Consider the following 11,866-nt stretch of genomic DNA (forward strand, 5'->3'; position numbering starts at 1 on the left):
TATTACAGCGACAATTCGCTTCAGGACATTAGTCCAGTGAGCTTCCTCGTGGAGGTACCGCTGTTAAAATGATGTGTGAATCCTGTCTGTCACCTTCATTTCGAACGACTTTTTGATTGCGAGAATATGGGCAGTCCCACGCTCGTGCGACGCTAGACGGGCAGAGGCATTTTTCCAATCATTGAATCTGATTTGAAAATTACTGTGATGGATTTTGTGATCATCGCCGTCGGGACATAGGAGTTTGCACACGGAGCAGTAAAGTTTACCGTTTGATGGAGAAAACAGCATCCAGTCCCTGTTCACCGTTTCCCCGTTTGTGAGTTTCCACTGAAAGTGTTTGCGCCGAAAATACCGTGTTTTATCTGGATACACTCGGGCCGTATACGAAAAATCTGCGTTCCCATCTTGGCAGGGAGGATTCTGGATGAAATTATCCATGAGTTCTGCGGAAAGAGTCCATTCAGCAGGATCAGGATTGAAACTACGAGCCGCAGCACTGGCTGCAGTTGTTTCAATGCTTCTCTCATTACTCGATGCGACGGTATTGGTATCATCACCTATCGAAATGTGATGCAGTGCGAAATTACTTGATCCCACGACATTGACATCAGAAGACTCTGCACGCGCACATCCCGTTTGCTCATCTCGACTCTGGTGAGGTGAAAAAAATTTCAACATGGATCCAGACAGTCTTTTTGTTTCTGTTTCACGTCTCTTCTTTTTGTCGCGTTTGCAAGTTCCACTTTCGTGGTGCCGAATATATCCGTCGGCCATAGTCAAGAATAAAAAACGACAAATAAGAGCAAAACGAAGAACTGCAAGTGTCAGGATGGTCGATAACTCACAGGAAGGTAAGAGGGTCCCAGTATGTTCATACTCAGCGCGAACGGTTCCCCACCCATCAGCCAGACGATAGCGGTGATGCCTGTGATTGGCTGATTGTGATGTGATCATATGGTTCCCACACTCGCTGTCGACGATCACTGTGTCTGGTAGCATGCCAGCCGCCTTCGCTCACGGTGTGTACAGCCTTCCTGCACATGTCGAGTCACATGATTAAGAGTGAAAAAAAACTCATCGGAAATTTTCGTAGGCCAAGGCCCGGGCCTCACGGGCCTAGTGGTTAATTCGGCCTTGACTGGCAGGATTGCCTCAAGGAATGCACACTTACCCCTGAGCAGTCTAGCCTGTGTTTGAATTTTGGCGCAGATAAAAACTGTCATCCTGGTGTTTAGCAGGCGAGGCAAGGCATCAATGTGCGTGCCGTCACTCAGGTGGATGTTAAACTAGGTGTTCGGTCTCCTGGCATTAGTAGGAGCACGTTAAAGATCCCACGGTGTTCTCCATGAAAAGTTGGCGAGCAATCGCCATCACCCTGGCCAAATTCGAAATGCCTGCTCTAACCTACAGGGGGCACTGCATCATTAGCACAGCTGTACTCCCAGAAAATGATGCCATCAGCAGCCTTGTGCTACATACAAATGAAGAAGACTAAGAAGAAGAAGACTAAGAAGAAGAAGAAGAAGAAGAAGAAGATGAATAAGAAGTTATGTGATGAATTTGGCTCTTGCTTTGAGAGGGGGGTGGGGTGAGAAACTTTGTTGTGAATTTAAAATTCGCAGCAAAGTTCAGTCAAACCTAAACCTATTTTGATGTAAACATTTGCAAGCTGTGCGAACTTAGGCTTGGCCAAACGTGAGCTTGTGTCACCTTCAAAACATTTCTCTTCAAATCCTCATGGCAGTTTGTCACAATAAGTCACAAACTTTCAGAAACAGAAATCAAAATGACTTGTCCATTTGGGAGAGATTTCAACACCATCCTCCCGATGTAATGAGGTTTGTAAAACCGACCGCTATGTTAACTGTGTTACCCTCAACCTGAATGTGCCTTACACTGCCTTGGCTGTTGGAGCTTTCCAAGTGTCTCTTTCCCTGCCATGCCAGCTCAGTGATGCTACCATTCCTTGTCGCAAGTTTCAAACGCTCCTCCTCAGCACCAGACCCCTCCATGAAACTGTTGGTACTTGGAAGACTGGCACGTTGTGTACATGGCATGAATGAGACAAACTAAAAGAAACAACACACACCACACACACACACACACACACACACACACACACACACACACACACACACACACACACACACACACTTGTCAAATTTTCATGTCTGTTCCTCACAATTCCATTTATTTATTGTACAATACCAGATATTCCAAAAACATAATACTGCATTAAAATTGAAATGATTGCTGTAAATGATGTTAATTTCACAACATCCTAAATTCAGCAATATTCTAATTGTAAACCTCAAAATATCGCTCCTTGACCTGAAATAAAAACCTTAACCCTGAAGCAAATGACCGATTTCCCGACCTCGTGGATCATCAGCTGGGCACCGTTCTTCCTCGAGTTCTCAATCCTTTCAGCCCAGAACCTCTCCAAACGGCGGATCCACAGCCTCAGTCATGGAATCAAATCAGTAGAACACCTCCATCAGTGGATCCATGACCTCAGTTGCATCCAGGCAGTAGGTCAGGTCAATCCATCAATACAACATCACTAATCAAACTTTTCTTGCTGAAGGATTAATGTTGGAGGAGCGCAGATCGACACGAGCCTTCTCCAGCAAGACTAGTTCTTCATTCTCAAAGTGTCGGTTGATTTAGAACCTTACAGATTACTAACCAAGGATTTCGTCATTATTCGGCCTTGCTCCACTGTGGAATGTGTTGCAACGCTTGTGATTGGAAATCTATAGCATGGCGGCAGAGCACAATAATTGTGCACTTTGTTGAACAAGAACCAAACTTTGTACATGTGTTAAGAAATGTACAGTATTTGGAATTGTTTTCGATATTGAAGCACCTTGAAATATAATTTAATGGTGGCCATTTTCCAAGATGGCCACCTAGATGGTTTTCAAGTACAGTTCAGTGTTTCAAAACAGGTTGACGGTCATTGGTCTCGAGGTATCCTCCGTGATAGGCAAGTATGAGAATGCCCTTCATCACAAGAATGGGGACATGAACACTGAGCATCATGATCAGAGAGCGAGCATTCAAACGAGGTATTTTAAAGATGTCAATGGACTCGTAGATGGGAAGGAAGAACTTAGCGATCCATTTAATGAGGAAAGTAACGAAATGATCGTTCTTGATACAAAGGTGATTGCTGACTTCACCAAGGAACGCCTCATGGAGAGAACACTTTCTATTCATGATACCATTGCTGGAAACAAGTTCTCCTTGTTTGGATCCCCCAAAACCAAAACAGCTGATAAGGGCAAACAAAGGCTGATCTCCATGAAGAGTGATGTACAGTTCTTTTTAAGGCTGTGTGTGCGATGCCAGACATGTGATGGAGATCTTGACGATTTCTTCTGGCACAAAGAGCAAGCATGCCCTCCATTACTCTCCACTGCTGGAAAGCTATATCTTGGAAGCAAAAGTTACCTCTTGGCTTTCCTGGAGGATAGCACTAACGGAAATTCAGAAGCCACTTTGGTGACTGCGGTAGGATTGGACAGAGATGCGATTAAGCCAATGCTTAATCACATCTCTGTCCAGTCCAGTTACTTAAGCCAGTGCAGGCAAAGACTTTCAATGAGTATGCAGACAATAATTTAATCCCTGAAATCTCGCCACAGCTGAGCAATGGCACATGACTGGATGTAATTTGGCACAGGTATATTGCTGACAGCCTTTAAAGGAACAGCCAGAGCAAAATGTGCCAAGGGAGTGCACAGAAGGGTTGTTGGACATTGGACATGCCTCTGTTACTAGACACTGGCAGAAATTCCTCTGCATGGAGCAGGAGGAACTACTCAGCTTTTTTTCAGAGAGAGCCGTACTGTACATACTTGAGCACCAAAGCATGGGGAAGGAACTTGTTGTGACAGTTAATGAACCTGTTACCTTCATTCCAGCCTAAGAGGGACTTGATCTTCAAACACCATGCAACCATGAAGAGGCAAATATCCGTTTGGTGCTTCATGCAATTCATGCTGCACAGCATGGCCATCATAGAACTGTCATACACACTGTTGACCAAGAAACTGTTATTCTTGAAGTAATGGTCAATCAAGCACTTCCAGACAACTCTGAGTTATGGATTTCCTCTGGGATGGGGAAAGTGTTTCGTTACCTGGCAACCCATGAAATAGCAGTCAGCCTTGGACCAGGTAAATCTCATGCCCTTCTGATGTTTCATGCTTTGACTGGGTGTGACACAGTATCAACCTTCATTTGGCATGCAAAAGAAATGGCATGAATGGCATGGACATTTCTGCCAGAACTAGCACAGAGCTCCGAACTAAGAGGAAATAAAATACCTTAAATGGTAATTGATCTGCCGTGAATAAGAGAAGCTGCCGTTTCGGGCCTCATCCTTCATCGGAGGAAAATAGAAAGGGCACTCTTAAGCCTATCAAATGCAATACATTCCAGAGGAGAGCATGAGACAATTGAGAGGTTTGTCATTCTTCTGTACAACAGGACAAGTAACCGCATGGACGTATATGTTGCAAGAAGAAAATTATTTGTCATGAATGATTAGTTGAGTAGATGCCCTCGACAAGAGCTGCACTTGAGCAGCATGTCAGAAGGGCGACGTATGAGGGTGGATATGTGTGGGGTCAAGCACTAATTAATTTTGCATTCCGAGCTTCCCTGTCCTTCCTCTGGGTGGAGCTGGACCAAGAATCAAGAGGATTGCTCCCTCTCATTGGCCGGCCGCTACACCAGCCTCTATGGACAATGCTGCCTGAGGCATCGAAGACCTGTCATGAATTGATTTCTTCTGAGTTTACAAAAGGATGCAGGTCTTAATGATGCAAGTGCAAGAAGGCAGCACTACAAATTCACAGCTCTTTGTTCCTGTGAAGGAGAATTTTCTGAAAAACTCAGACTGTTCATTTCAAGAGTCTTACGTAGGAGCTCGTGAATGGAAATATTTCTACTCTATAAAACTGGATTCATTTGTAGCCTACAAGAAAATTTGTGATTACTTTTTCTTCATCTGGAAGTTATCTTGGTGGACATTTTTTAAAATGGCAAATATATTATAATCTATCTTCTATATATAACTCAAACTCTCATCATGTATGTATGTATGTTCCTGAAATACAGCCAAAATGGTACACGATAGCACAAAAATTTTAGGGACACCTTACTCACCATTTGCCTGCGGTGTGCAGCATCAAGTTTTGTTCAAATCGGGAAACAAAAAAATTATTTAAAAATCAATTCCCGGTTCAGTCAAGTACTCTTCGGGAAAATTTGATCAATGCAAACAACCTCAGCAGTACAGTTCGCTGGAGCTATCTTTTTTTTTTCTTGAAATTATTTATTTTAAGATCTCAAACATTCAGTGTAGACAAAGAACGATGTATTTTTAAGCATAAAATAAACATTGCCATTTTGATCTAATACTTCCATGTTCATTGATAAATAAAATTGTGTTTAGAATATAACGCACAATGATTTCTTCGACTTTCTTTTCTCCGTTTTTTTTTTTCACATTGACGTGCAATATCAAGTTTCGTTCAAATCTGGCAACGAAAAAAATTATTAAAAAATCCATTCCCAATTCAGTCAAGTACTCTTTGGGATTATTTGATCGATGCAAACAACCTCAGCGGTATAGTTCGCTGGAGCTATCTTTTTTTTTAATTACTTTTTTTATCAACCGCTGTCACAACGGGAACCCAACGGGTTCACGGGTCGTCCAGTAACTTATTAAAAATGGCATGGAATCAAAAAAGATAAGTATGTTTACACATTTGAGGGCCATCTTGAAAAATGGCCACCAAGGCATCTCTTTCCGAATACCTCTACATCTAATTTTACTTGGTATAGCTTCTTGAATATGTGTGCCAAATTTGATGCTTGTATAAGAAAGTGCACAATTCTTCTAAGATAAAGAGCTATGTCACTAGACTAGTACAAGAGTGTCAAAGGCCTTACATACCATCAGTGTCTTTTATTGGAATGCTCAGCCCAATATCGAAAAATATCGGAAAGTATCGAAAGATAGGATTAAAGGACAAGCAGTTTATGAACTCGTTTCAGAGGAAGAAAAATTGGCAAAGAAGAATCAGAGAAAAGGGAAGGTAATGTCCAAAAGGCTAAAATTAATATTCCCCTAATCACCTCGGCTTTCTCGGGACTTGGTGGTGGCTCAACCATGTAAGGCCTCCTTGTCGTGTTGTTTAACGACTCCTTGGACGTTGTTTTGACCTCCTCGGTGAGGACATTGGACTGGGTGCGTGGCCAGCTGTACTGACTCCGTTGGCTGTTCTCAGAATGTGAGCGGGAACGTACCCGGCTCCTCCTGCGAGGTTTGCCTGCAGCCTGCATCCCACAAAGGGCACCCCACCCTTATTGGCACACTCACACACTTTAGCAAAATATGCAAACACATGCACTAAAAACAACAACGCAAGATTGCATCAGTGTAACCCTTGTGGTTTAATATTATGAACAGCCATAAACTGGACATCACACGATTGACGATCCAAGGAAAATAAAAGGCTCATACAAAAACAAATCCAACAAACGCTTGAGTGGTTCCGACGGACCCTACCTCAGCCTCCTGCTCCTGTTGCTGAATCATAAGCTGCTCCATGATATCCTGGAACTCCTTCTCCTTTTGTTGAACCAATTGTTGAATGTTGTACTGCTGCTCTTCATAGTTATATGCAACCACTGCCAGGATGAGGTTGATGATGTAAAAAGAGCCCAGGAAAATCACAACTACGAAGAAGACCACGTAAACTTGTCCTGAAGAATGTAGCGTCTGTGGAGGTAGAAATGAGGGCATAAAATACCATGACTAGGTCCCTCGAGAACAACAACTTATTTTCCTCAATGGGTTGATGGGTGATGTTTCCTTGGTTGTTACCGTCAGAGGTGACCAATCAAGTAATGATACCTGGTGCTGTGATGGCAATAAGCTTTGGGAATGCAAGCACAGCTCAAAATACCTCTATTCAGGGTATTTAATGTGTCATCTCAAGTTTCAATCGATCATTGGTTAGGTGGGAATCCAGAAGATTAATCCAGAAGAAGAAGTACACCTTTAACCATCTGAGACAGAATATTGTCGGTTTAGATTAGGCGAGGAAATTTCGATGTGAAATTGTGTTGATGTTTAGAAACCGATGTCTTTTACAGAAACAAGAGTTCATCATGGTTGGAATATATTCCTGCATCATATATGGATGCATTTGCCTTGTGTTAAAGGGCCATGCATTTTTTACATAAGCAAAAGGGGTGAATGTGATATTTGGCTTCCCGAATTTCAATAAATAGCACTTGTTGAGTTTCATTACAACAAAGGCACATTCCATGTATGGTCATTGTATTGAAATTTTATATTGAAATCAGCCTCCATTACCACCCCTCTCATCTTCCCCCCGAAAAGGGCTCCCTCACATTCAGGGTGCGTGTGTGACATACAACCTTGCCATTAATATGGTTTGATCTGCAGTTTTTGGTTGGTCATAATAGCACTTAACTAATTCATGGAAATGATGAGTTTTCTTTTTTTGTCGACAATGGATGAACAGATTTTTTTATTTCATTTAATTAAAATAAAAAAACATCTCAGTGTTCGTTCCAATAGCTTGAAATTCATCCATTAAACAGGATTGTCCATCAAAGGTTCCAATCGGTAAAATGAAATTCATTATAATGAGTGTTCATTGTAATGGGAGTGGCTGATAGGATAACCTGGAGGTATGCACACTTGCCTCAAAGCTGTCGCACCTGGGTTCGAATCCTGACCCAGCTATAAACTGTCATCCTAGTGTGCCGTGCCTTGGATGGATGTCAAACAGGTGTCCCATCTGCCAGCATTCGTTAGTGGATGTTAAAGATCCCATGGTGTTCTTCATGAAGAGTATGTGAGCTATCACTGGCACAATTAACTAATTTCAAATGCCTGCCTGAACCAGCAGAGGGCACTGCGTCAGTGGCACAGCTGTGTCTTCAGCCAACGATGCCACCCCACAGCCTTGTGCTGCATATGTAGATTATAATGGGATAACACTGTTGTCATTCATTATATTTTTTTGTGTCGGAGTGGCGACCCGTCCGAGCCAAAGAAAACCTGCCTCGCAGCCCGATGCGTCCGAAAAGGTGAAAGGAGTGGTTCTCCTCCTTCTACCATTTTTTTAAAGCAACACTTCCAAAAAAAGAAAATGAAAGAAAATTGGGGAACACATTGCCAACTAGAAGGACATTCGGTGGAGCGCATACCTCCGCCATGTAATGCCTGATCCACGCGAACATATCGGGCCCAATACATTTTCGAAATATCATGCTGTACAGGACTATATCGTTTTTGGTCATATCTCAATGGTGAAGAATCACTTGAAAAATTCTTATCAGTTCCGGATCTGGATCCGGATCTTCAACAAAATCTAATCAGTTCGTCATTGTCACACACCCAACCTGCCCATCAACTTTAATCCAGATCCGTCCACAAGTTTTTGAGATATCCGACACACAGATAGACAGACAGACAGACAGACAAGCCGGTAGGCGACATGGGTGATCGCTATATAATTGCATACTAGTCATACAGTTTTTGACCGATCGGGCTGAAATTTTTTGACAAAGAGGTTGATTATAGTGCGCATAAAAGCCTGGAAGCCGATTTTTGATTTTCGATTTTTACTTACGAAATCTTTAGAGCCTGGTGTGTTGGTGCAGTGGTTATGGCAGCGGCTTGGGATACAAAAGGTCCGGAGTTCAAGCCCCGTTGGGCCACTGAATTAATACACCAGGGGGTTGACTCAGCCTGTCATTCTTCCGAGGTCGGCGAAATGAGTACCAGTGTACTGGGCTGGTGTATACCCTGCTTAAAATAGGTGTACCATATCCCTGTGTCGTAAGAGGCGACCAGGGTTGTGTCAGGAAGGGCATCCGGCGTAAAACATGTGCCAAATCACTATGCGGATCATACGGATGATCTGCTGTGGCGACCCCTAACGGGAGCAGCCGAAAGAAGAAGAAGAAGACTTACGAAATCTTTAGATTTCGTAAGTATATTGGTGACTTCCGTCCTCTGTTTGTGTGTTTGTTTGTTTGTGTGTGTGTTTGTGTGTTTGTTTGTAAGCACGATAACTCGAGAACGGAAGAAGCTACCAATGTCAATTCACACCACGTGATTCAGGAGGGTGATGGCTTGCGCTGATTAGATTTTGGTCAAAATCGGTCAAAGGTCAAGGTCACATTGAGGTCAAATATAATTCCGTAAATTCATGTGGAGAAATGGAGTATTTTTGCTTCGGTCGACGTTACGAGTTCGTTTTAACTTTGATTTTAATTTTGTCTTCGGTTTTTGCGATCGCTTAGGACGCTTAACACTCGGTTGTCGAAATTCTGGTAAAAATCGGATGTTTTGGAGACGTTTTAAGATTGTATAAAAAATATTTCACTCGCCGCGTCACGGATCCTCACGTGGTGCAGCGCGCTCGAGCAGACGCGTCGTTGAGTCACGTAAAGGTTTTGCGTGTGCGCGCTGATGGTGTTTTCGATAAAGATGGTGTTTAAAAGTCATTTTTTATCCCAATAAAGGTTATCGTCGCATGCCTGACTTGCTAAGCCATCAGATTATGTAAAGATTGTTGGTGGATGACCGAATATTATGGTTTTGTGACTTTGATAAAATAATATTAAATAATTGTGTGGAGAAATGGAGATTTTTGCTTCGGTCGACGTTATGATTTTTTGATGGTTTGGTACAGAATCATCGTAGAAACTTCTGGTTTGCGTCGCTACCTTCTCTAGAGACAGCTTTTATTATATAAGGTCAGAGGTCAAGTTGACGATTTCGTAAGTACCAGTCTATGACTGCTTGTTTTTTTTTTTTAGGATTTTTCAAAAATTTCAAAGTCCCGTTGCAGGGCAACGGTGGCGTCCATAGCAACGGTGCTCAAAAACATACAACTAGATCCTGGTATGAACCTAGCTGTCAAGTTTCATCAAAATCGGTCGACTCCTCTGGCCTCCAGAGCTGTCCATTACATACACTAGTGCATGCCCATAGGTGCGTGCCCATAGGTGCAAAAAAAAAAAAAAAAAAACTTTCAAACCGCATGCCAGAAACAACTACACAAGCCGTTACTTCGCTCTCACGTGCCCGTACATGCTTGGCCGTACATGCAAAAAAACAACTTTCAAACCGCGTGCCAGAAACAACAAACACACAGGCCGTTCCTTCGCTCTCATAAACGACGACTGGATTGGGGCATTGTGTTTAAGAAAGTACAGAAATTGAGAAAGAAAGAATACAGTAAGTCAGTAAATCAAGAAAAAAATCGAGAAAGAATACAGTAATCGTCACTGACTGGATTGGGGTATTGGGTTTTGAAAATCGATAAAGTACAGAAATTGAGAAAGAAAGAATCGAGAAAGAATACAGTAATCGTCACTATCCGGAAGTGAAGTCCTCACTGTCCGGAAGTTCACATATGGCAGTTACGATTATTCACAATTTAGTTTTAATGGCCAATTATTCAATTAGTGCCAACGTATTTTGCCTTTTATCGCAAGGAAAAACACAAAGAGAAGAGGAAAGAGGAGAAAAAAAAATGTGCAAAAAATAATTTACTTCCTGCTTTGGAGCATACCAGAATTCTGATGTTACCCAAATTTATGCACCGTCTAATATGAAAATGATCATAACTTGGGGCATTGTGTTTATCTATAAATGCGCATAACTAATCGAGAAATTATTAGAATAAACGAAAAAAAAACGTTAAGAAAAATTATTTTCTTCCTACTTCGGATCATACCAGCACTCTGATGTTACCCAAATTTATGCACCGTCTAATATGAAAACGATCATAACTTGGGGCATTGTGTTTATCTATAAATGCGCATAAGAAATCGAGAAATTATTATAATACACGAAGTCATCACTCTCCGGAAGCCCGTACGTTGTAACCCGTAATGGGGAATGTGGCTGAGCTTCCCTTCCCCCATCGGCCACGCCCACGCAACAACGTGTATTGTCATTGGTTTGGTAAATAAATGGCCATAACTTGGGAAGCACTTCTCCGATTAATATCAAACCTTGAAAAGGCACATCCTCAGGTCCCCAGCAATATACCTGGCAAGTTTCAATTAGATCGGACCAGCGGTTGTCGAGAAACAGTGGTCACACACACACACACACAGACACACACACACACACACAAACACACACACACACACACACACACACACACACACACACACACACACACACACACACACACACACACACACACACACACACACACACAGACACACACACACACAGATTGCTGGAATTATAGATAGATACAGACACACGGAAAACTTGAGACTAACGGTACTCTAGCGACCACCCAACAGACAAACAGACAGAGAGCGGTGAAAACACAACCTACTTCACCTTTGGGCGCGGAGTTAATGAAATGGTGAATACAGCAATCATGATTCGCATGGAGGTTATTCATCCAACCCACCATGGCCTGTAGGCACTGATGCAAGTTACACCCTGTCTCCCATCCCCCATGTGATCATTATAAAAAACATGACCCTTAAACAGACTGTCATATATGATAACATGACAACCTACCATGCGGTAAAGACTTTCCCAGGAGTCCTGAGTCATGAGGCGGAAGAGTGAGAGGAATGCCCAGGCAAAGTTGTCGTAACTTGTATAGCCATAATCGAAGCTGTTTTCCCCAACTCGAACACAAAAATAATCTTCTGGGCAATTCCTGTATGAAGACACATTCATATCGACACCATCTCACCTGTTCTGCATCTTTCCATTTCACCATGACATCAACCACACACCTTTAACACAGTGAATTGTGCAGAC

The 11,866-nt window shown here is 42.5% G+C and overlaps 1 protein-coding gene across 1 annotated transcript in view; it reads right to left on the reverse strand.

Annotated features, from left to right (window-relative positions):
- The window catches only part of LOC147022136 (sodium channel protein type 4 subunit alpha B-like), a 144,364-nt gene that overhangs the window by 87,268 nt on the left and 45,230 nt on the right, over positions 1–11,866 (reverse strand). The window contains exons 6-9 of the mRNA XM_085892749.1: positions 11,618–11,762; positions 6,590–6,802; positions 6,157–6,357; positions 1,899–2,072 (exon numbers count right to left, since the gene is read on the reverse strand). Of these exons, the coding sequence (XP_085748875.1) occupies positions 1,899–2,072; positions 6,157–6,357; positions 6,590–6,802; positions 11,618–11,762 (733 nt within the window). The remainder of the gene's footprint in view (positions 1–1,898; positions 2,073–6,156; positions 6,358–6,589; positions 6,803–11,617; positions 11,763–11,866) is intronic.

The sequence above is a fragment of the Eptatretus burgeri genome, chromosome 8 (genome assembly GCF_056783735.1).
Source record: "Eptatretus burgeri isolate ZD-2024b chromosome 8, Ebu_testis_v1, whole genome shotgun sequence".
In the NCBI taxonomy this organism is placed as follows: Eukaryota; Metazoa; Chordata; class Myxini; order Myxiniformes; family Myxinidae; genus Eptatretus; species Eptatretus burgeri.